Consider the following 24684-nt stretch of genomic DNA (forward strand, 5'->3'; position numbering starts at 1 on the left):
TTACATTCCGATCCCGCAAGAATGGCATTCATGTTTGAGAGCTGAAGAACGTTCACGGACTGGGAATACACAAGGCGAAATGATTCAGTGAACGCAAAATCTGTACATTTCGCAGGAAGCTTTCAGTGATTGAATGGCAAACGCGTTCTTTCGTGTCTTCCATTTAAGAGCCGATAGGTGCTCTCTCCGCTCCGTATATCTTTTCATTTTCGGTTTATCTCAATTGTTTGCGATTCGTCGGGATTGCACTCACTCTAGTAGCGTTCGACAGTCATTGAATATTCGGTGGCAGCAGATACTTTGCAGATATTTTATCGGTAGCGTTCGGGTGAGTGAGTGAATTTCCTAATGCTTGGTCGGGGGAGCTATCTTTACATAGTTTCAATTTCGATTTGGATCTTAAAACTTGATTATATAATCAGGCAGCAGCTCAGCAATGAACTTTTTCTTTCATTTGAAAAGAATCACCCAGTGCAATGACAAATCTAGACGAGAATGCATAAAAAATCAAAACTGTATAGTTTAAACGGAAGAGCCTTTTCCCACTCAACACGCTCGAGTGAAGAGTAAATGAAATGAGCCAATACACCCGCATAATTATGAACCATACATCTACTGTTTCCCTTCAATCCACAACAATTAACAACAGTATTCGTATAATTCGTTGCATGCATGCTATAAAACGTTTGACTTTTACTGTGCGCCCTGTTTTCAAGTTGCCCATGAGAGAGAGCGAGATAGCATCAACACACGGCGCACAGTAGAAGTCAAAATAACAAAAAAAAAAATCATGGCACGCACAGAGGCTCAAAGAATCAATGTTTTGATTTCGAAAGCAGATTGCTATGGATAAGTTGAAGAAAATTTGACAGTTTGAGTACCACCTCCATAGATGTTGGTCACAAGATTAGCAGTGACAATAGCAGTCTAATTTCTAATATGTCTATTTGCACAATCGAGTTTCAAAGTCAAATTCGCGATTACTTTTTCAAATCGACGTAAGTAATTTTCATACGGGTTTAAGAAAGTTAATTAGGAAGAATCACAAACTGTCTTCTAAAACTGTTTTGAAATGAATCCCCTTTTTAACATTTTTTACCGTGTACAACGCTTAAATTTTGCATGCAATCAGCTCGCATTAAAGTACTGAGTAGTTTCTATCGTTTCCCACAAAAAATGTATGCCAAAATGATAAGCCGTTTCATTCAATTACTTACGACGTTTTTGTACCAATGTAAAAACGACTCAAGTAGTGTTTTGTTTTGATTCGTGGATAAGTCACTTTGTCTCTCCATACAAAGAAGCGGCGAATGTCAAGGTTATATTGCGAACGTTGAGAATCTAACTTACGCCGTTTTGTTAATCCTGAAATTAAACGTTCTAAAAGTGAAAAATCGCGTTGGTTTAGAGCGGAACGTGTAGAATTTCATCCGCGAAATACGTAGGATTGATCATTATTATTATTTGTATATTTCATCCGACTTTTGATAAAGTAAGTTGGTATACATTTCTGACTCGAGTCTGTTTGAATATGTTTCCGAGAAATAACTTAATTTGCTAACCTCAACTTAGCATTATTTTAATACCGGATCTTGATTCTCCTGAAAGCAGTGAAATAGTATGGATAACAAGTAAAAGTACTTAATTTAGGACAGTTTCAGTTGTTTGTGTAAATCCAAAAGCTTGGCGCATTATGCATGGTATAGTGATAGCAAAGACACATTGAAGACCTCCATGTCCCTTGCAGTTGCCCAAAATTTTATGGCTCATAGGGTAATCTAGAATACCGTGAAAAGTGTACTGCGATCTGTCATACTTGGGTCGTTTTGCACTACCGAGGGAAGAAATGCAGTACTAGAAGTGGTACCCAATCTGAGTCCGAATGGGACGGAGCTTGTGATAGTCCATTTTACGAAACGACAACACTGATGATATTGCTATATACGTTACAATACCGTCTCCTATCAAATTTTCATTTATAAAAATGAGCGAACAGCTGACCCAAAACGGCTCGTACAATGGACTATGCACTTGAAACTTAGGGCGCGCTCAAGTATTTTTTTTTTACTGAAATAATTTTGACAGTTGATCCAGTATGAGCGAAGTGTCACTTTTACTTGCGGAACAATGGACCGATGCACGAGTTCACTAATTTGACGTTTCAGCGGTGCCGAATTCACTGGTTTCCATGGTCACATAAATGACACGGCACCGCTAAAACGTGAAAAAGTGAACCTGTGCATAGGTCCTTTGAGCAGCAAATGTTTTCGTTCGGAAAAGTGGCAGTTTCGTTTGATTTATACGGCAAGCGTTACCGACGTTTTGAAATCAGCTTATTTTCTCAGCAGCGTACAGCTCAAGTAATTTCGGTAGCGGAATCATTCCTTGACCGTTTGTTGTCTTAAGCTAAGTATGCTGTTTCGCTCAAGAAAAGTAAAGAAATTCCTTTACTGAAAGGGTCAAGAAATTTCCTACAGAGAGCTCCCTTTAAAGTGACATTTCTTCTCAACTGCGTACTGCGATCAGAAAAAAGTGATTTTCTTGACCATTTCTTGGGAGAAATTTTCCACGCATCGAGATAGGCGATTCCTTTTCTTGTCAGTAGCAAACCGGCCTTTATCCTTTTGCACAGTACTTAGCATACACAGTGTTATTAGCTTGAAATATCGGAAGCAGAATTAAAAAGCAGCAGATAGAAAAGAGTAAAAAGTGAGTAATCTTTAGTAATTTGGTGTCTACTCTTATTTTTGAGTGCAGACTGAGTTTAACTTTCACCTTAATCTGCTCGATTCAAAACATTGCGTTTCTGCCAAACGGATCTGCGTTTCGTAACATTAGAGCTGTGCCATTTTCGCCGTTGCGGTTCTTCGCAAGCGTTCATCTAACCATCGACTGTGCAGAAATAAGGGCGTAAATAATAATGTTATATTTTGATCTTCAGATTGAATGTTCCATGATAACAGCTCAACGCCTCATTATTTAACTTCTGTCTGAACAATGAACAGGAATTACTTCTAGACTGTAGTTATAAGTCAAAAATACTATTGCAGATCTCAAAAATAGATACCGACATCGAAATAAAGTTTTCTTAGGCCCTTATTCACGATTGTTAGACCATGATGATTCATCCAGATTCATCGACGCCGTTAATTTTTCTTCGTGCGTCAAAAAAAACCGAGCGGCTTTTCGTTCGCAAAACGAAAGAGAGGAAAGAGAGCTGTCATCCGTAGAAAGGAAGAAAGAAAGAGAGAGGGTGCTTTGCTTTTTCTGGACGCGCATCACAGAAAGAAACAAGCAAAGGAAAGCAAAAGTCCGAGGTCGGATTTTTTCCAAATCCAAGAAATTTCGTGTTTTTCGCTTGTTCCGGACTTCCGGCCGTGCTGGGCCTGTTCGCGAGTGTCGATTGATTGTGTTTCGTGTGTGATTGGAAGAATTTCAGCGAGTTCGAGGGGGGAAAATCTGTGTTTTTGTCGCGGAAAATGTCTTCGTCTTCTCATCATCCGTTTGGTCATCTGAACCACAACAATAACAACAGCAACAGCCTGGGCGGAGGAATCTCCTCCGTAAATCACAATAATCTGCAGCCCCAGATCAATCTCTCCTCGGGCTTCGAAGACTTTGACGATGTGGACAACGAGCAGACCCAGCAGCAGCAGGAACTTCTGTTCGACGACGATGACAACATGGACGATAGCGATCAAGGTAAAAGTCGTCCAGAGTTATGGCTTTCTGATGCAATTTGTTGGGATTCTTGTGATACTGGTTTCGTTTTAGATACGGAGGAGGCAAGCGAGACGGAGTTGGGCTCCAGCGGAAACCATCGGAACATTGACGAGCCGATCGAGATCAAAGAACAGTGAGTATTCACCTGCCCTTCGAATCTTGTTTTCCAATTGCAGGGCTGGTAGCGGGCAACTTTTCAGAAACGGGCACTCTTCCAAGCCAGTCACTATAACAGGGGTTTCGGAAAGGGCCCTTAAATAGACTTGGTGTCTATTTAATTGCAAGTCACTTAAAAGTCTATTTGAAACAAAATGGTGTCTTAAGTAACATGTTTTTTCATAAAAAAATCAGTTTACTTTAGCAGTATCTGGAATAGGATACCGGGTACGTTGGTTTTACCACATCTATGAATGAACACTTTTTAATTTGTACCCCACCAATTTGCACATCGTTCAGATCAAAAATCGTTCAAACGCCAAGGAACGGAGTAAAATGAAATAGAACGCTGTGGAACGGAACGCAGAATCAAAACAAAACAGTGAAAGAGGTAACCGATGGTTTGCATGAGATACCGTTCAAATTAGCGGGGGTGCACGGTATACATTTGTTAAAATTATGTGAGTTTGACGCATATCTAAACGCAAAAAAACTGGTCTCACATGTTCGTAATAAAGTTATACTATGCCTATCATATTCGGTTTATCTCTTTTAGCAACAAATATATCCTATACATCTGAAGTTTTGACGAAGTGAATGATTAAAATTTTATTTAAAATAATCAGAAATAATCAGATTTCCTAGACAAGTTTTTTTTTTCATAATTATAAAGATTAAGATTAAAATTGAACGGTATCTTTTGGATAGTCATTTCAATCTCACATAAATTTCAAGTTAATTTTTGTTAAATAGCGATCTATCATTTACGGCAGTACTGAAAATTCCAGTATGAATGACTAATATGATCACTTCCTACATGAATAATAAGCTATTGAATAAGTTGCCAACAAACTACATTCGAAGCTTGTTATAACGACATCTCAAGAGACCGTCGTAATAGAGAAATGTCGTTATAGAGAATAGTGATAACATTAAAATCTTTTTCAAGGGACCGAAAAATGTCGCTATAAAAGTGGTCGTTATAACGAGCTTCGACTGTATGCCTAATGTTAAAGTTTGAGTGCTGGTTCTATCCTTCTCAAAATTTAACACCTATTTACTCTTAAAGTTAAAAAAATAAAATAAAATTGTTCTTTTTTTTTTTAGTTTTTCATATTTTTGACAATTGTTTCAGAGTACCGTGCGAGCTCCATATGATAGACAGTTCCATATTCTGATAATAAATCTTCGAGCTGTTTAGTAGAATACCTATAAGTAGATGAAAAAAACGAATTTAGTACTATACCATTTAATTCCACTAGAGTTTGTATCCTTTGACAGATACGCGTATTTCGACCTCAACTATAAGGCCGTCTTCAGTGTCGTGTACTAGACTCGACTAGTACACGACACTGAAGACGGCCTTATAGTTGGAGTCGAAATACGCGTATCTGTCAAAGGATACCAACTCTGATGGAATTAAATGGTATAGTACTAAATTCGGTTTTTTCATCTACTTATCCATATTCTGAACATTTTTGGATAAACTTAATAATTTCAATCTCCTAATCCAAATTTTTGCACAAAAACTTAAATAACTTACATCAGCTATATATTTTCTCATCGTTTATCCGAGACACAGATTTATTTTGACAATATTTCACGCGAATTGACGAAAAATAAAGTGCCGATTTTGACAAACGTGTAAAAAAATATGTCCGCTTAGCCCACAGACGCTCAGACCAACATTGACTCCGCCCCTAGGATAATACTTATGTTGGTGCTATGTTTGAACGTGTGTGATGCTGCTTGACGAATCGGTCGGCCAAAATCAAACGAGTTTGATTTTGCTCAAACCACCGGCGGGCGGAGCCAAATGGTTGACGAACTGATCGTACTGTCTGTAGGGATGTTGCAAGAACATCGACGTCATCAAGTCAAATTGAAGCTTCGACGTCCCTTGAGCTACCAATGCCAATTATCTACAGAGCATAAGCGCAAAACTGCTGTAATTCCATCAAAAGTTCAATAAGAAATTCATCCTGAGATTGTATCAGGAATTCCACCAAGAAGTTCAAAAGAAATTCCTGCAGATAATCCTCTTGGAATATCTTATAGAATTCAACCAAAATTCCTTAATGGATTTCATCGGTAATTCCATCGAGCGTTCCTCCAGAAATTTAATTTAGATGTTGGCCAGTGATTTAACAAGGGATTCCTGTAAGAATTCCTCTAGAAATTCCTTCCGAAAGTTCACCTGGAATTCCTCAGTGGATTCCACTAGGAGTGCCTCAAGGAATACCATCAGGAGTTTCTCTAATCTCTAAGGATTCCTTAAAAAGTTCTTCCAATAATTACATCAGAAAAACTTCAAAAGTTTCCATCGCAAGTTATTGTAACGATTCCACCAGGAATTCCTTCAGAGATTCCACCAAAAACTCCCATCAAAATTTCCTCCAAAGATTCCATCAGTAGTTCCTCTAGGGATCAGGAGTTATTCTGGGGAATAAAACACGAGTTCATCCAGGCGGTCCATCAGGAGTACTTCTAAAAAATTAATCATGAATTCCACGAAGGATTCGTTCAGGAGTTTCCTCTGGGTTTTTATCAGGAGTCCCTCTAGAGCTTCCATCAGTAGTTCCTCTATAAATTCTTTCGGAATTTCCTCCAAGGATTCCACCACAGTTCTTCTGGAGATTTCATCAGATGTTCCTCTAGGGATTCAATCAGAAATTCCTCCAGAGATTCCATCAGAGTTCCTTCGGGGATTGCACCTTGAACTCATCTAGGGATTCCATCAGGAGTTCCTCGTGCAATTCCATCAGAAGTTTGTTCAGGAGTTCTTCTTAGGATTCCATCAGAAGTTCCTTCAAGAACATCTTCAGAAATTCGTCCAAGGATTCCACCAATTCGTCCAACGATTTTATCCAGCAGGGTGTCTACTACCTGTAAAAACCTGGAAAACCTGGAATTATCAGGGAATTTTATTGAACCTGGAAAATACCTGAAATTCTCAGGGAATTTCGATAACAATCAGGGAATTCTTTGAGCCAGTTGTGCTTGGTAGAATATGTTCAGTGCAAAGGATTTTCGCGTCCAAACCTCCCAAAAAATATCGGCTGCGCCGCTACCAAAACAATCGAATTGAACTTTCCAGTGAGGATCTTTTCGGATATGAAATTTATCGACTTCCTAAGATATGATTGCATTTCATGAATAATATTTTATCAGTAGTGCATTCACACATTTGCATGTAGGCAAAGTGTACCAGTTATGGCTATTTTTTTCTGTTCGGAACATAAACCACTGCGACCAAGATTTGATCTATTGTAGTATATCCCGTGTCCTTTGTTTAGTGCATGTCGTGTTACCTTATCCTTATTGAGAAGTGATAAAGTATTCGGTTTTCTTACAGTTGTAACTTGATCGCAGGAATTGAATTGAAAGGTTCCTCCTTTTATACCCTTTGAAGAATGTTACACTCTCCACAGGCGCTCCCCTTTATCAGTCAAAATCGGATCCCTTGATAAAGCCAAGAAATTACACCGATATTGTCCATGCATCAGAATCCTAGTCTTTACTTCTTCAAACTAAAGAACTAAATAAATAAAAGATTAGAAAACAAATTGTTGTATTCGACTCATTTTTTTTCCTTGTCTCAAGATCATTTTCGGCAACTGGGAAAATCGAGACTTTTCACTTTCAGCAAGGTTTACAAATGTAAGTAGGACTAAAAAATGTTCTTTTGATTACTGTAATATCCTGTTCTCTTCGTTTGAAGCAGTCAGGACTAGGGTTCACTGGTAGATCTTTACCCCATAACGCACCATGAAAAGGTGATCTACCCGCGTTATGAATGTTTTAACAGCAAGATGTAACCTGTATCTTACTGCCAAAACGCACAAAACCTTTTGAAATGTAAAACACGTATGGTGAAATAGGGAACCACTATGGCCATAACTGGTGCACCTACCCTACTATTTTTAAAACTATTCAACAGTTATAAAACTGATTTTGGGAGAGTAATCTGGAATTCAAAGAACTTTCAATTCAAATTGTCTATATAATCAATTTATCAATTTTATAGCAGGTCGCTATTTAGAGACTTGGCCGCGTTTTAGAGACTTGGTCTCTGGAATTATCCTTGTGGTTTCTCGAGAATTCTAGAGATTCTTCTACCATTTCTCCAAGATATTCTTCCAGCGATTTTTCAAAGAATATAAGATTGAGAATTGAGCAATTTCTCAAGAATTTGCTCCAGGAATTTCTCGAACACTTCAACTTTCACTTCCTTTAGAAATTTGCTCAGGAACTACTTTGAATTTTTTTTACAAAAACTATCTTCCTCCAGATATTATTCCACCAATCATTCAACCGAGTTTTCCAGTTGTTACTCTAGGAGATCTCCCAAATATTTTGAGTTTTTCCTAAGAAAATCCGCTAAAGTTAATTCCAGAGGGTTCAGGGATTTTTTTCCAAGCAACTCAACAAGAATTTCTGTACCATTTCATCCACGGTTACTCCAAAAATTTCTCAAAAAAATCTTCGAGGGGTTATTTGAGAAAATTTATTAAAAAATTTTCAAAGAATTCATCAAATTCGATCCTGTGTTTCATAATGGAGTTCCTCTAGATGTGTTTCTAGGAATTTCATTATAACTTCTAGTTATAGTTCTTCCAAACATTTATCTAAAAATCCAATGGAATCTACAAAAGTGTATTTAAGGTTCCATACTAATTTATTCTGCAGCATTTTTTCCAGAAAATTCTCACACAAATTTTAAGGGATTCTGTCCGATGTTTTTCAAGGAGTTCGTTCAGAAAATGCTGCAGGCTATTATCCAGAGTTTTGATTTATTCGTTTTTTTTAATCATCCTAACAGTTTAATTCGGTAAACATCTACAATTTTCTCAAGGGTCTATGAGTTCTTCTAGTAACCCTTATTATCAAGGGTGACTTAAAAACTTACACAAGTTTCATTATGGGTTACTTTAAAATTTGCTACCTCTCGAATATTTTTGAATACTTTCTCAAAATTTTGAAAAAATCCTGGAAGAATGCTTGGACAAATTCTCAAAGACCTCCTTGAGAAATCTTAAAAAATTACTGTAGGAATTTCTAAAGAAATCTTCGAGTAATTCCTGGAGATTTCTTCAGAGATATCCTAGTTGAAATCTTAAAGAAATTCTGACTTATAGTTTTTAAGAAATCCCTAGAGGCATCTTTGGAGAATCTTCTGGTTGAATTTTCAAAGAAGGAGGGCATAGTGCTTTCTTGAAAAATAGCTGAAAGATCTTTAGAGAAATTCCTGATAATACCTGAGTTTATTTCTGTGATTATATTTGGCAAAAACCAGGTTCTGTTTTTGAGATATTCTCAACAAAATGCTTTGATGAATTTCTTAGGAAAAAATCTCGAAGGGATTCCATGGGAAATAATCATTAACTGACTCCTGCTGAAATTTAGGAGATGAGCTTGCCTCGAGTTGCAAATCTCTCAAATTCGTAGTAATACCGTAAACAAGTAATCTTTGATAATGCGGGTAACTTTGATAGTGCGTTACCCACCACATACTAAACGAAATATCATAATTTCTGTTAATCGGTTAAGCAAAATGAATGCAAATCTAAACAATATTAGTATACCTTAGATACTTCATGCAAGAGCTGTTTTCATTTGAATCGAGAGCATTTGAGGCTTTATATACGAATATTAAAAATTAATACGATTTTAGCATTTTCGAAACGCTTACAAACAATGTGTTCTACGATCACTATTTGATGAATTTTTGAATAGAATTGAATTGAATTGAATTCAATTCAGTTGAATAAAACTTAAGCTTTGATATGGTTTCACCTTGAAATAGCTTCAACATGAATTTAACAAAATCTGGAAGCTTGAAACAGTATTGAATAACCATAGTATAGGCTATCTCGATGGCCCCTTGGATCGCAGATGCACTGCATTTGTGCTCTTTAAGTCGATACCTTCTTAACTCGATGGTTCCTTCAATATCGAGTTTGGGAGAGTTGACTGTATAAATTAGGGTGTTTCTTGAAATTGAATTATTTTTCAAAACCTGGAAATATCAGGGAATTTCATGACGAGTAGACACCCTGTCCAGTAGAGTGACGCAAATTTAGAAATTTTGGCTCCCCTATGCTTAAACGATTTATATTATGGTAAATAGCTTCCTTCCAAAGTTTTAAATGATTCGAGATATGGAGATTACTATGGAAAACGCCAACTTTTTGTGTTCAGGCCTCTATCCCTTCTACATAATATTTTATCGAAAAGTGAACAACCTCTGGTCATGTGAAATACTTTCAGCTACAACTTTGCTGAAGACCACATTTTGATAGGACTTAAGGATAAATTGCTATTCTTAATCATAAAGGGGCCGTCCATAAATAACGTAGCATTTTTTCACAGATTTTTTACACCCCCCCTCCCTCCTCGTAGCATTTCGTCACAAAGGATGATACCCCCCCCCCCTCGAAAAATACGTAGCATATCAAGCAACCACCCCCCCCCCCCCCTCATCGTTATATTTTTTTAAATTTGTTTTTCTTAGCGTCTGGGCTGAAACAATAAATTGGAATTTAATACAAAGTTTGATATTAATTACTGGCTGAAACGTAAGGATAATCTAACAAATAACAGTTCGATAAAAAGCAGCTCTCAAAAGTAATTTGGAAAACAGTTTTAAATAAACATATTTCCTGTTTAAGTTTTGGTTTCCAGTTTCATCTAGGCTAAGTAAGTTGTATTAACTTAAACAGGAAATAAGTTTATTTCAAACTGTTTTCCAAATTACTCTACATCAGCTCTTGTTACCATAAAAATATAGTTAACAACAGAAAATGAAAAAAAAAGAAATGCTTGGTTTGATTAATTCAGCTAACAGTAACGAGTTAAGGTACAATATATTTTATAATATATTGAACAGAAATTTCGTGTATTAGAGGTTTGTTTTTTTTTTAATTATTCATTATTATCGCAATTCAAATCCATTTGGAACGTTTAGAAAATGTTAGCGATTATTATACAAAAAATTCATCTCTATTTATATTTCAGCTGAATTTCATTATTGTTCTCCATACTGAAATAATCTTACACAACCTATAATACAACAATTATATAATAAAATATTCTTTATTCAAGTTACCTAGTTATTAGGAAATTGATTGATAGAGCAATTTCGATAACACTCGTCTGTTGTTCTCATTAATATTCAGGCTATTTCATGAAGAGCATTGAGATATCAAAACAAATGTTTGAGTTGATTGGGTGGAGATCTCCTGCAACATTGAATGCATAATCCACGGAATAAATATATTGTTTCAATGTAATATTTGCCAAAACGAGCATAATTTGTCTCTCTTGAAGAAATAAAGCCAACAGGGAAAACAATGTTCTCAAAGTCGTTAAAGCACTGATTTTTAATTAATATATTAAAGTTCTATTTTGTTTATTTAAAAATTTATTAATTTAGAGACGAATGTAATATAATATTCACATAATTATTTAAATTTAAAGCTTTAAAAAATCTGTTTGATAGCATTCATCAAGAAAATCTACAATTTCATAGATTTTTTTTTTCAATTCTGTAACATGAATGTTTTGAAGCTGAATTATCATTTTATGACCCAAGTTTATGAGTGAAACAAAGAAAAATAACTTTGATAAACATAAATGTGTGCCATTTCTTACCGACATTTTTTAAAATGCTACGTCCACTAGCTAGAACCCCTCCCTCCCTCTCGTCACACATCGTCACAAATTCGTGAAGCCCCCCCCCCCTCCCCCTAAAAAGCTACGTCATTTATGGACGACCCCAAACTGGGTTCCCATTTTGCATGCTTAACCAACTGCTCGGCAGGCAACAGTGGTGCTCCTGGAGGGTAGAATAGATCAAAGTAATCCAGGCTACTATGTTCTACTGCAAAAAAGCAGTGTTGCTCTGAAAGTAATTGAATGATCATCTGAGCATGATTTAGACTTTGTTATCAATAATAACAAATTATCCTTACGTCCCATCAAAATGTGGTCTTCGGCAAAGTTGTAGCTGGGAAGATTTCACCTAAGTAGAGTTTGTTCACTTTTCCATGAATTATTATTACGAGCAGTTAGAGGACAGAACACAAAAGGTTTGTCTTTTCCATAGTAATTTACATAGGAACTTCAAATGGCCTGTGCACAACCAAATTTCTTCCAAATCACTTCAAATTTTGGGAGAATGATTTTCATCATAATTGACACCGTTTAAGCATAGGGGAGCTAAAACTTCAAAATTTGCATCAGTCTTCTGTCTAGGGATTACATTAGGAGTTCTTATAGGTATTCTATCAGGAGTACTATTAGGGCTTTCATCAGAGTTCTTCCGGAGATTTCATCAGAAGTTCCCCCAAGGATTCCGTCAAGAGTTCCTTCTGAGATTCTATCAGGAGTTCCATAAGTAAATTTATCAGGAATTCCTCCAGGGATTTCATCGAGAGTCCCTAATGACGGTCCATCAGGAGTTCATCTAAGGATTCCATTAGGAGTCCCTCCAAAGATTCCATCAGGAGTTCCTTCAAGAATATCTTTAGAAATTCCTCCAAGGACTTCATCAGGAGTTCCTATAGGGATTCTATCAGGAGTACCTTCAGGGATTCCATCAAGTATTCCTTCAGAGATTCCACCTGGATTTACTCCAAGGATTCTATCAGCAGTTCCTCCAGAGATTATATCAGGAGTTGCCCGAGCAATTCCATCAGGATTCCTACTAGGGATAATAAGGATTATAAGGAATTCCTCTAGGGATTCTATGAGGAGTTCCATCAGGAATTGTTCCAGGGATTTCATCAGGAGTTCATCTATGGACTTCATCTGGAGTCCCTCCAATGATTCCATCACGAGGTTCTTCAAGAATATCATTAGAATATCCAAGAAGTCCATCAGGAGTTTCTATAGGGATTGTGTCAGGAGTACCTTCAGGGCTTCAATCAGAGTTCTTCTGGAGATTTCATCAGGATTTTCAAAGGATTCCATAAGGAGTCCCTATAGGGATTCAATTAGGAATTCCTATAGGGATAACAACAGAAGTTCTTATTGGGATTTCATCATGGAGGTAGTCTTTCCTGAATTTCTCAAGGGATCCCTCCCGGAATTCTTAAAGGGATTTCTCCTGGAATTAATCAAGGTATGCCTCCTGAAATCCCTCAAGGAATCAATCCTTAAATAATACTTCCAAGGATTCTCGAGGGTTATAAGAATTCTCCTGGGGTTTTATCAGAAATTTCTCATAAGGATTTCATCACCGGAATTACTCACCGGATATTCTCGAAGGATTCTTCGCGGAATTCCTAAAGGAATCAAACCCGGAGATCCTCAAGGGATTCCCCCGGATTTTTCTGAGGAATTTTTCGCGGAATAACTCCAGGGATTCTTGGGGGGTTTCAGGAATTCCTCCAGCGATTTTACCAGAAATTGCTTATAATGATTTCACCAGAAATTTGTTATAAGAATTTCACCTGTAATTTGGGGATTCCAGGAGTTCCTTCTGGGATTTAAAACAGGAATTCCTTCAGAGATTTCTCTGAGAATTCCACCAGAGGTTCCTCCGTAGATTCCGTCAAAATGAACTCCAATGATCCTATAACGAATTTCCAATGGGATTCGATCACAATTTCCTATAATTATTCCTTCAAAGACCTCACCAGTATTTTTATTTCACCTGTAATTTTCCGCGAGAGAAATTTTTTTAAGGAATTTCACAAGTTCTTCTAGGGTTACACTGATAATATCACCGAAGTTCTACCATAAAATACTTGAAAGGTTTTACTAGGATTTCCCTTCAGGGCTATCAGAAATTCCTCTTGATATTTACTCAGAGGATTAAACAAAACATTTCTCTGACTGTTTTCAGGTTGAATCCCTGGAGAAACACCTGGAAGAATTTTGTTTGGATAATTTCTGGAAAATCCATGGAGCATATTCTTGAGAAATCCTTGGAGGAATCACCAAAGAAATCACTGGAGAAATTCCCCGAGAATTTCCTGAAGATATTTCTTAATATATTTCTGGAAGAACTTTGAAAGCAATCCCTGAAGGAGTTCCTAAAAGATTATCTAAGGTAATCCTCCAACAAATACTGAAAGTAATTGATGGAAAAATTCCTTTAGGAATCCTCGGAGAAATTTATGGTTGATTATTGAAGTAATTCCTGCAGAATAAATTGGACGAATGCCTCGTAGGATCCCTGCAGAGATAAAAGGGAGAATCTTTGGAGCAAACGCTAGTGGAATTTAAAAAATAATTTATTGAAGATTCCATAGTTGAATACCGCAGGATAGCCTGGAGGAACCAGTCAAAAAATTGTAAGCGGCATCTCTAAAGGAATTCCTGCTGATATCCCGTGTAGAAAGTTTTGATGATTTTTTTGCAGTGTTTCTCGTAGAATCCCTGATGGTTTCTTGGAGGAATTCTTGGTGGAATCCCTGCAGGAACTCCTTGATGAATCCTTGGATAAATTCTGGGTAGAATCATCATCAAAAATTCCTGGAGTAAATCTGTTCGTGTATTTCTGTAGGAATTTCGGTTAAAGATATTCTGGAAAAATCTGTTGAGGAATTACTAGGAAAATCATTAGAAGAATCACTGGGTAGGAGTAATTCCTGGTGGAAAATCTTAGTGGATTTTTTTTATAAAATCCCTGTATTAATTTCTTGGAATGAATGAACGATTGTTCACGTTGAAGAAAATCCTGGTGAAAATTCTGAAGAAACTCCTTGTGGAATTTAAGGAAAAATCCTAGGATGAAGCCCTAAAACAAAGTTCTGGTGAAATCCTGGGGGGAATTTCTGGTGATGAATTGCTTGAGCAAACCGTTGAGAAGTATTTGAATGAATTTATGATGTGATTCCTGAGTAACGCGTGATGAACTAACTTGGAACTAACTGCTAGAGGAATCCCTGAAGGAATCTTTGAATAAATTATTATATTAATCCCTAGATGAATTCTCGTAGGCAGCCATAAAGTAAGCCCGAAGAAGAAATTACTTGTGAATTTTTTCAGATGGATCTTTGTAGGTTTCAGTGGAGCAAATCCTCAATATTTTGTAGACGATCCTTTGAAGGAATCTCTGGAATTATGCCACCTGAAGGTATTCCTGAAGGATTTTCCTCGGATGAATTGCTTATATAATTCCAGGTATAATCTCGGGAAGAATTTTTGATGGAATCTTTAGCATAGCCCATCAATTCCTAGAAAAACTTCAAAGTAGAAAAACTAGAGGAAATTACTTACAGATTCCAGATAGAAAAAAAAAAAATCTCGGAATCTTCGTACAACAAGTTTACAATCAACGAAGAGGGAAAAGGGCTGGAAGGGATAACAAGTTGAGAAACTGTTGATACTGGACGTTCCATCGTCACGCACGTTTTCGTTTCAAAATTGCTAAGATCCTTGAGCAGACACCTACCTCTTCTCTTCGAGAAGACCAAAAGGTTAATGATAAGTCCTATACACAATGCCATACGCCTATTTATGAAACTATTGACAAAAGAGTTTCAAACCAAGAAGTTCTAATTTGGCGATGCTTGTTCTGGGGTATGCACACTTCTGTATTTTTGATAAACCTATTCAATATCAGCTTTACTGAACAAAAAAAACACTAGATTTTGATTTTAATTTAGTGTTATCCCATTCGTGATCTAACACAAAGCTAAAATGCGAAGTAAGTGCTGCTCTAGAATAGTGATTAGTGCATCCCAGTCGAAGTTAGAAGTGATAACTTTAGAACAAAACATAAATTTTATAATTTTACCGACCAGATTTTGGCAATTCAAAGCACAGGAAACTGTAAATATTCTTTTGAGCATGCGAAACTTTCACAATTTTTTTCCTCACATTTATTCGTCAATCGGCAAAAAATATATTTTGGAAAAAAAAACTAAGTTAATAACTGCGGATGTCTTTATTAGAACACTAAGCTGAGAAGAATGCCGTAAAACAAATGAGAAAAAGAAAAAGGATGAAGCGAAGATAAAGTAGAAAGAAAATCAATGATCCCAGGCAGAAAAGTTGATTTTATACTATTCTTGAAGTGTTCTCTAACACCAATTCTATCAAATCTGGAATAAAACCAGTAATTCTTCAATCCTACGCTAATCCAATTATAAACCTATCATAAAACTAAAGTGGCCCATACTAAAGACGTTGTTGGAAAGCAAATTTCAAGTATGTAGCAATCACAGGCGGCCAATTATGCTCAAGATCATGACACCAACATGATCCAATGCAATCTCGCAATCGCGCTCTCTTTTATTCGGAACTCTCGCACTTACGACCAGACGTACTTCGCAGTCCAGAAGTGGAAGAAGTACACCATAACTATAACATATTCATTTGATTCGGTTTGTCTATCAATGGAGCTCTGAAGAAAGGCTCAACTCATTTCCAAGATTGTAGGAGAATTGTACTCTACGATTCAGTAAAATTATGTTTGAAATTTTCGCCTTTCGCCAATATTTTTTTTTTTTTGCTTCATTTATCGAATGCTGAAATTATGGTTAAAAAATATTGTTGCAATGCTAGCAAGATAAAGCTTATAAACTTGTTTTTTGTTTCATATTGAACCTTAAATCGAACTCTTCAATTTAGTATTAACGGGGTTGGTGGTCTAATGGCATAAGCAGAAAAAAGTCTTGGGTTCAATCCCAGGCCCGTCCCTTTCCTCGTACTTTGTAGTTGTATTTCCCACTTGCTTCTATCTTCCACTCTTAATCGATCATAGCTGCTATATCGAAGTTCATTTGCTAGAACCAGAGACGGGCAAAAAAAAACGTTTCCCTACGCTTCAATTCTTCTATCATTATAGCACGCCTTTACTTACGCCTGATACATAGGCAGTCTGCTAGCCAAATAGCAAGCCTCTTTGCCATAAACTTATACCTTCCCGCATGAACTAGCGTAGAAGCAGTGGTCTATACGGTCTACTGTGGGAGCCAGTTTAATTCATCACCAATTCTTCCCCCTTTCCCTCATTGGTCGGCATTTTGACGTGGCAGGCGTCATTGTTGCCTAAAAATAGGAGATCACCAGCACTTATACACTGAGGGTTTCTGTTAGTCCCAGACTATATACATGCTCCATATCAACTGCAGCGATTCTCAGTAGACAGGATGTCCCGGGCCCGATCCATCTGACAAGTCAATCTAGCCCTCTGTCACCATAGAAGATGGTGCCTCCATCTATGTTAATAGCCTGGTTAGTCGCAAGCAGTCATTCGGTTGGTTCCTTGTAGAGATGGGCAAAACGGCTCATTTTAATGAACGGATCCGATCTGAATCATTCATTTTAGTGAACCGGATCTTTTGAACGGTTCAGTGGCTCAGTGGCAAAAGAAGAGCAAACTTTAATTGAACGGAAAAAGAGTGGTTCACTCCCTGTTGCGCGACATGTGTCGTTCCTTTCGTTTCTTTCTCTCTCTCATTCTTCGTACATTCTTCCCCAGAAACTCACAATACACTCGGCCGATTTCCCCTACTCGAACCAAAAGGCAGAAGCAAAAAATGTGCTTGCCATTCAGGTGGGCACTTTTTCTCTCTATCTTACATCTTCCTGTGTCCAAGTAGGCGGGGCAAATTTGTCTGTCTATGCTGAGAGCGCAGAGAGCACGGTGCAGCAGAAACCGTTGCTTGCATGTGTAGCGTGGCGCGCAAAGCAAGGCACGTGTCAAGCGTTGTAATAAAGTTGAGGAACGAACAAAGGAGAATAAGGGAAAAATCGGAACGTTCTTTTCCCAGGTCGCTTATTAGCTGATCCGTGCTGATCAAATAAACTGACTCTAGCCAAAAAAAAGCCACGGATCACTCGTTCTTTCGAGTGAACCGGATTTTTTGAACGGTTCTGGTTCTTATTGCCCATCTCTAGTTCCTTGTGTAAGTGCAGCTGATCTGGCGATACTGGAGTAGCAACCACGGGCGACCAATCAAGCTCAGCTCAAGCCCAATTTTAATTGTGATGAAAATATAGGAAAAATTGTTTTTGTTAGAATCTTGATAAATTTTACTTCATTTAGGCGACAGCAAGTCCGAATTAGCTTATTTAATTTTTAAGTTTTCCGAAGCATAACCCAACTTTTATTCATCAATTGTGCTTTGCTCTTTTGTGGATGTTCAGATACATATAGTAGGAATTTGTTGATGTATTTCCCAAATATCTCTGAACTTCAATCTAATTAAAAATAATTCATAAATAAGTTACATCAAGTCTTCCCAATTTGTCCATATTACGAAAAAAAAAAACACAAAAATGTCAAGTCGCCGGATCATGTTGTTACCCTTTTTTTTAATTTTTGGGCATCTGGGAAAATCCGGGAATTGGAAAACTGTGTTTGAATGGATACGCTGAATAAACTACAATTGCAATCAACAAGCATATATTCAGATCAGTTAAGATCACCTGCAGACATTATCCGTGGATTATGTTAAGGAATTTCTTTCGTAAATTCTTGTAACGAGAGTGTGTCTGAAATCAATTCTGCTGACCTAGACCCTGTTGTAGGTCTTGGCAAATTCAAAAGACAATACGCTTCGTGAAATCTTAGTGAAATATTGGAAGACTTCCATTGCAACTGTTGGAAACTGCCTTGAGTAATCAAGGAAAAAAAATCCTGCATGGATCCAAATGTTCCTACGCGAATCCTCCACAGACTCTTCGAGGAAGAGCATCAGAAATTCTTTCAGTGGTTTTTCAATATTTTCTTTCAATTATACAATAAGAAATGGTTCTATACATACGTTCAACAATTTTTCGTAAGAAATTACTCAATTGAAGAATTTTTCCAGAATTTGCTCGGGGAAATCATTTACTCCAGTGCTGACATCACCTGTCGTTTCTACAGGGATAATTCTCAGGATTTCCCCAAAATGTCAAAGGGTTCCTGCAAAAATTGTTGTACAGAATCTATCAGGAATTGCTCCTAGAAATCTTGCAGATATTTTTCCAGACTTTACATTGGAATCTCTTTAGAAATATAGAGCATTTTCTTAGCTCAGTGGCCAAGTTCGCGGTTATTAATCAAAGCGGTGCGGAAGGTGTTTGTGTTCGATTCCAGGTCATTTACTTTCTCCGCTTCGTTTTATGGAGAGACAAAGTGACGTAACCACGAATCAAAACAAATCACTACTTGAGTCAATCTTGCACTGGTACAAAAGGTCGAAAGACAAAACTTTTCAAGGACGAAAGGACAAAAGATCAAAAATGATTAGTTCGGTGGAAGATTTTTCCTTCTTTAAAAAATGCTTTTCGACCTTTTGTCCCTTCTTTTTTGTTCTTCGACCATTTGTCTTTCGACTTTCTGTCATTTCGACCTTTTGTCATAGATTCAGTGCAAAAACGTCGTCAGTAATTGAATAAAACGGTGTATCATTATGTAATCATTTTTTTTGTGGAAAACAAAAGAAACTACCTAATTTGGGATGGTGCTACGCCACGTGCAAATGATATGTGGGAACATGTTTTTCAAAGTGATAGATAGATTTTTTTATCGGAGATTAAAACCGGAGATGTTTTGTGAAGTTTTGTTTGCGTTTTTCTCGAGAGTGCTCTGTGATGGCACCATCAATTGAATTCGTTTCGTGTGATTCGTTTTTTATCCCCCGTGCGTGTTGATTCAAACATTGAATGTGATTCGTGGATGCTCGGTTCGGGATGGATTAAGAATTGCACTGCGTGCATTTTGATGGGCAGTGCTAAGTTACGGCTCAAGCTGTTGTTCATTATTAGAGGAGCGATAGACTGCGGAGGATTTTCGAAGATGGAATTTGGTGAGTTTGTTCTGATCAGCAGCGCATAATCACAATGCGTAAATACTATCCATTTGTCGACCAGAACGTCTACCGAACGTATCCTTTGGCACTACCCTTTCCATCAACATTCCACAACATTCCGTAACATCTATGAGAGGTCGTAGAGTTCTCTGCATCTTTCTTAAGTAGGTGTTCAATCAATCATCCTTTCCCATTCCCCAGCTTTCGCAAGGACGTGGCCAGGACAGCTCTTGATTATTGGAGGATGCGTCAATCTGGTCTAAGAGTTAGAGGTTATTCCCAAATATCTGACTTTGGTAACGGACGGGAAGGAGGCTACCCTCATACAATTGTCTAGGACTGTACCATCTACGAATTTGTGCGAAATGCTTAATGCTAATGCTAATGCTAATGCTAACAAAAGAAACTACCTAATTTTTGAACACGAGCTGATTGTATGTAAAATTGGATAACGCGGCGAAAAAAGATTATACAGGGGTTTCCTTTTAAAGCACTTAAGAAGAAGACAGTTGGTGTTTTTACTTTTGGTAATCGAAAAACATTGAGAACTTTTTTGGACCATTTTTAAAAGATTCTCGAAAACAGTCTCAGAGATTTTTTTTGTTAAAATAAAAAAATCTGAATGCAAATTTTAATGGAAATTCAAGGTAGAAATCCCCATTGAAATTTCTGAAGTTTTTTCTGAAAATATATTTAGAAGAAATACTGCCTAAATTATTTAAGTATCAGTGAAATTCCTGGAAGCATGTTAAGACCAACTTCCAAACGAATCATCGAACCATTTTCTGTTGTGTTTCTGGAAATGTCTTTGGAAAGATTTCGAATTAAATTACATGAAAGTCTATAAAAGGATAAATGGGTCAACTCCTGAAGTAATTTCTGGAGAATTGATAAACCATTACAGAGTAATGTCATGAGAAATCCTTCTTTACAATTTCTGAGTATTCCCTATTTCGTCTATTTATGGTGCTTTTTTCAAGTCTGTTTTAGATTTCCGTTCAGTCTGATTTCCGTTTTCTTGTTTTCTTAATCTTTCAGAATGTACCAGGACAAGTTGGCATCGCTGAAGAAACAGCTGGACGAGCTGCGCGCCGGAACCCACCCGGAGTACGTCCGCCGGGTGAAGAAGCTGGAGCACCAGTACAACGAGCGGATTCGGCTGAACGAGATCTACCGGGAGTATTTGATCAGTTGCGTTGAGCGCGACTACATCCTGGAGAAGAATGCCGCCGTCAAGGAGTACGAAGAGAAGAAGAACGACCTGCAGGAGAATCTGGTGACGGACTTCGAGGACCGTAGGAAGATGATCGAGAGCGAACGAGCCACGATGGAATTGACGGGAGATTCGATCGATGTTAAACCGACGGTTACGAGGAAGCTTCGACGTCGACCTAATGAACCGCTTCCGGTTCCGGAGAAACGCCGAAAGCCGACTACTGGGCAGTTGGTTCTTTTGCTGGACGAGAAGGAAGTCGAGAACGATCTCAAACTGATCAGCCGTTGCAAAGCGATTCATTCCATCCGGAACCATACGAACAGCACATCCACTGCCGGAAACGGAAGCTCTGGTCAGAATGCCAACAGCGCTCCGTTGACCAACTTGGCCAGCCCGGTCAATAGCTATCCGATGAACAGCAGTAGCCAGATCTCCACAACCGGTGGCATCGCTTCCAGCTCCAATGACATCACCATGGCCGCTCTTCCCACCTCAACCCTGGCTGCCATCAATCCAAATAACACTCCGTCAGGACCGCTCGCTTCCTCGGGAAGCGCTAGCCACAGTCTGAACCAAACTCAGCAGCAGCCACAGCCGCAACAACCACCACAGCCTCCGCAGCAGCAGCAGCAACCTCCTCCGCAATCCGGCAGCCAACAGCAGTCATCAAACTCGAACCAGCCTCAGCAAGCGGCCCCACAGCTTCCCCAGCAGTCCCAACAACCCCAGCAGCAACCCCCTCAACAACAGCCGCTGGTCGAAACCAAGATCGAGGACGGGAAGCTGCTGTACGAGCGCCGCTGGTTCCACCGGGGCCAACCGGTCTACGTCGAGGGCAAGGACATTCCGCGCTTCTCGGCCAACATCTCCGCCATCGGCAGCGAAGCCATCTGGGTCAAGAAGACGTCCGACGGCCAGAAGGTGCGCATCTTCACCAACCAGCTCAGTCGCGGCAAGGTCTCCATCAAGCGGCGCGCCAATTGAGGAAACAAGGATCTCAACTCTCGAGCGAGTGATTTTAGTTTTTTACCCCCTTTCTTACGTCCGTAATTCGAGTGATTTGAAGAGAGACACCCACACCAGAACATTTTCTCCGTATTTTTTAAGTTAAGAGCACAACCGAGATATCTTTGAATGGACAAATTTCTATCTCATCTAATTAGCATCAAACACAAAACTGGAATTGGCCCCCAACCGTGTGGGAATGAAGAGAATGAAGCTTTGCCGTGTCGATGGTTTAGTATTAGTATCATCCTATGGAATAACTATGTTTTACAATTGTACCTAAGAATTGGGCGTTTTTTTTTCATTGCATAATGGTAGTGAGATTGTGAAATTCCTTGAGTTCACTTGAGATTTTGATAGTTAGCTGGTGCAGTTGTGCGGTAAGTATTACATTAATGCGTATGGGAACACCATAAGGTGAAGATGAATCGAAGCCAAACCTAAAATTTTCAATAGTACATATCTAGAGAACCAAATAGCGGTTCAAGCTGAAAAGCTGATCGATTGGGCACCCCCAGCCAGTAATCAAGGTTACAGCTTGTCTGGTTCTCTAGATTGGTGCTCTTAAATCTTAATCTTCACCATAAATTCCCGAATTACAGCCGGATTATCTTTCGCTCATTCAACATATGGCCTGTAGATCATTTAGCAGTACTTACCATTGTCCATCGTCGACAATTCTAAAGGAATTGTTGAAGCTGAATAGAGGTAGTGTCGCATCCTAATTCTGAATTGTGTATTTAGGATCAGGATCAGATGCTTATTGAGTTATCAGCCAGTAACTATTGAAAAATGGACATAACCTTCACTGTGATGAGATTTCATCACTTAATACTTTATTGCTTTCGACAGCGGTGATCCTCGTATATGGAAGAGCGAACAACCCTTACCCTTGTAGGGTTCTTCTCGACTCAGGCTCACATAGGGGAAGTGGTGGTAAAATGAACAGGGGTGGTAAAATGAACACCGTGCCTTTTACCGAGAAAAATCAAATTTCAATGAATTTTTATCATGCACGGACGATTTTAAGCACAATTCGGTGTGTTCGGGTTGATACGGAGGTCAATTTCAACGAAAACTAAGAATTTAGAAAATCGCGTTTGAAAATTAGAATTGACGTAACTTTTCGCTCGGAGGTCTAGAGGATTTTCAGTGAGGTAAATATCGTTATGATATGATGCCAATTCTGATATTTCCCTGGGCTTGGGATTATATTTTCCAGGGAGCGATGAATTTTGATAATTGATCGCTGTTGTTAGTAGTTTTGATTAGATGTTGGGTAAATTTCAAAGCAATGGCAACCTTTTTATTACAAAATTTAGATTTTATCTTCTGACCTAAAGATTCTGGTTAAACTACTGTACTATGCAGTTGGGCTGCACTACGCTATCACTCATCAAAATTACTTTCACTTCGGGAAAATATAATTTCAAACTGGCGAGAAGATTACAGACTGAGGGTGGGTTAGGAGCACAATCAGACCCTTGAATGTGCAATGTGGGGTAGTAATTGGGAATGCCATTGACGGTTTGTAATCTTCTACGAGGTTTTCGAAAACCAACAGGGCGCGTGCACCGGGTTGCGGATAGGAGCAAAGGGAGATCAATAGCATCTACCTAAAATAATAGAGCAAAAAGCCGTTCCATGATTAGGTAATGTTAAGCGATCTTCTATGGTGTTCTAGTACTATAAAATTCTTCACTCACTGGGAATTCTGGCCTTGATAATATCAATAGTGATAAAAACATAAAATAATACCTAATACTTAATAAGTACAATGTAGCTTTAATGTAGTAATAAATGAAATAAAATCAATTTTCTATACTTGACAAGGTTTTGAAGACAATCAATGAGTGAAAGAACTACCTATTAGAAAAGCCACATCAGCTAAGTCTATACATATACAAATGTTGGTCATAGGGTCATGGCGAGCATTCGATATGTATGTCTATGACTGATTCTGATCTAATAGGGGCACTAGAAGACCACGCGGACAATTTCGAAACAAATTATTTTTATACATCGGTCTTATGATCCGAAAGGCTCAGCTATGCTGCAAAGTAATTTTATAAGTTATTCATTACTGCTGTTTAATTGTTTATAATTCTAACAAAACTACATAATTAACTCATTACTAATCACTGTTCCTATATTCTCTTTTTCTCTCCTTCTTATCTGTTGCATGATTATGAGCATCACTAATATAATGCATGAGCATGCACAATAAGAATAATTTCAGGATTGAAAGCAGTACATACCTGGATAGAATAGCTTCGAAAAGGGCGCTCAAAATATAATATTTTTGGTCAGGGAAGTATTTTATCAAGGTTATGTAAAATTTTTCCATTATTAACACCTAGATCACACAAACAAATGAACTAATATCAAATATTTTTTAAATATTTTTATATAAATCAGCATCGTCAATCAGTGTAAAAACAGATAAAGTTTGTAAAGTTATCACCATCGATTAAATTGCGCTCTGTATAGTAATGTTCATTCAGTATCAAAATCTCCTAAAGCGTCGCATTGTGCCATCAGCAGCCCTTAGCATCACTCTCATATTGTTGTTATTTTGTTGTTTATAAAATTTCTAGAAAGCGATCAGCATATTCTTTCTTACTTGTACAATGGGCGATCTATTTGGAATTTTAATAAGTCAAATCAAACTTCAAAACTCAAATTAAATTGCTTTCAGCACATTTACATTTTGCAGCATTAATCGCATTACTGTGTCAAGTCTTCTCCATTCCCTATACCCTACCCCAACCCTTCTTATCCTTTCCGATGGTGTTCAAGTGGTCCGCATAGACTATTACGGCCATT

The 24684-nt window shown here is 38.0% G+C and overlaps 1 protein-coding gene across 1 annotated transcript; it reads left to right on the top strand.

Annotated features, from left to right (window-relative positions):
* The first annotated feature begins 3225 nt into the window (after nt 1-3225).
* LOC5573412 (sin3 histone deacetylase corepressor complex component SDS3) lies at nt 3226-22144 on the top strand. Its single transcript, XM_021857250.1, has 3 exons — nt 3226-3702; nt 3775-3856; nt 20676-22144. The coding sequence occupies exons 1-3, from the start codon at nt 3480-3482 to the stop codon at nt 21835-21837; spliced, it is 1467 nt and encodes a 488-aa protein (XP_021712942.1). The 5' UTR covers nt 3226-3479; the 3' UTR covers nt 21838-22144.
* The last annotated feature ends 2540 nt before the right edge of the window (nt 22145-24684 follow it).

Source organism: Aedes aegypti, chromosome 1, assembly GCF_002204515.2.
Source record: "Aedes aegypti strain LVP_AGWG chromosome 1, AaegL5.0 Primary Assembly, whole genome shotgun sequence".
NCBI classification, from domain to species: Eukaryota; Metazoa; Arthropoda; class Insecta; order Diptera; family Culicidae; genus Aedes; species Aedes aegypti.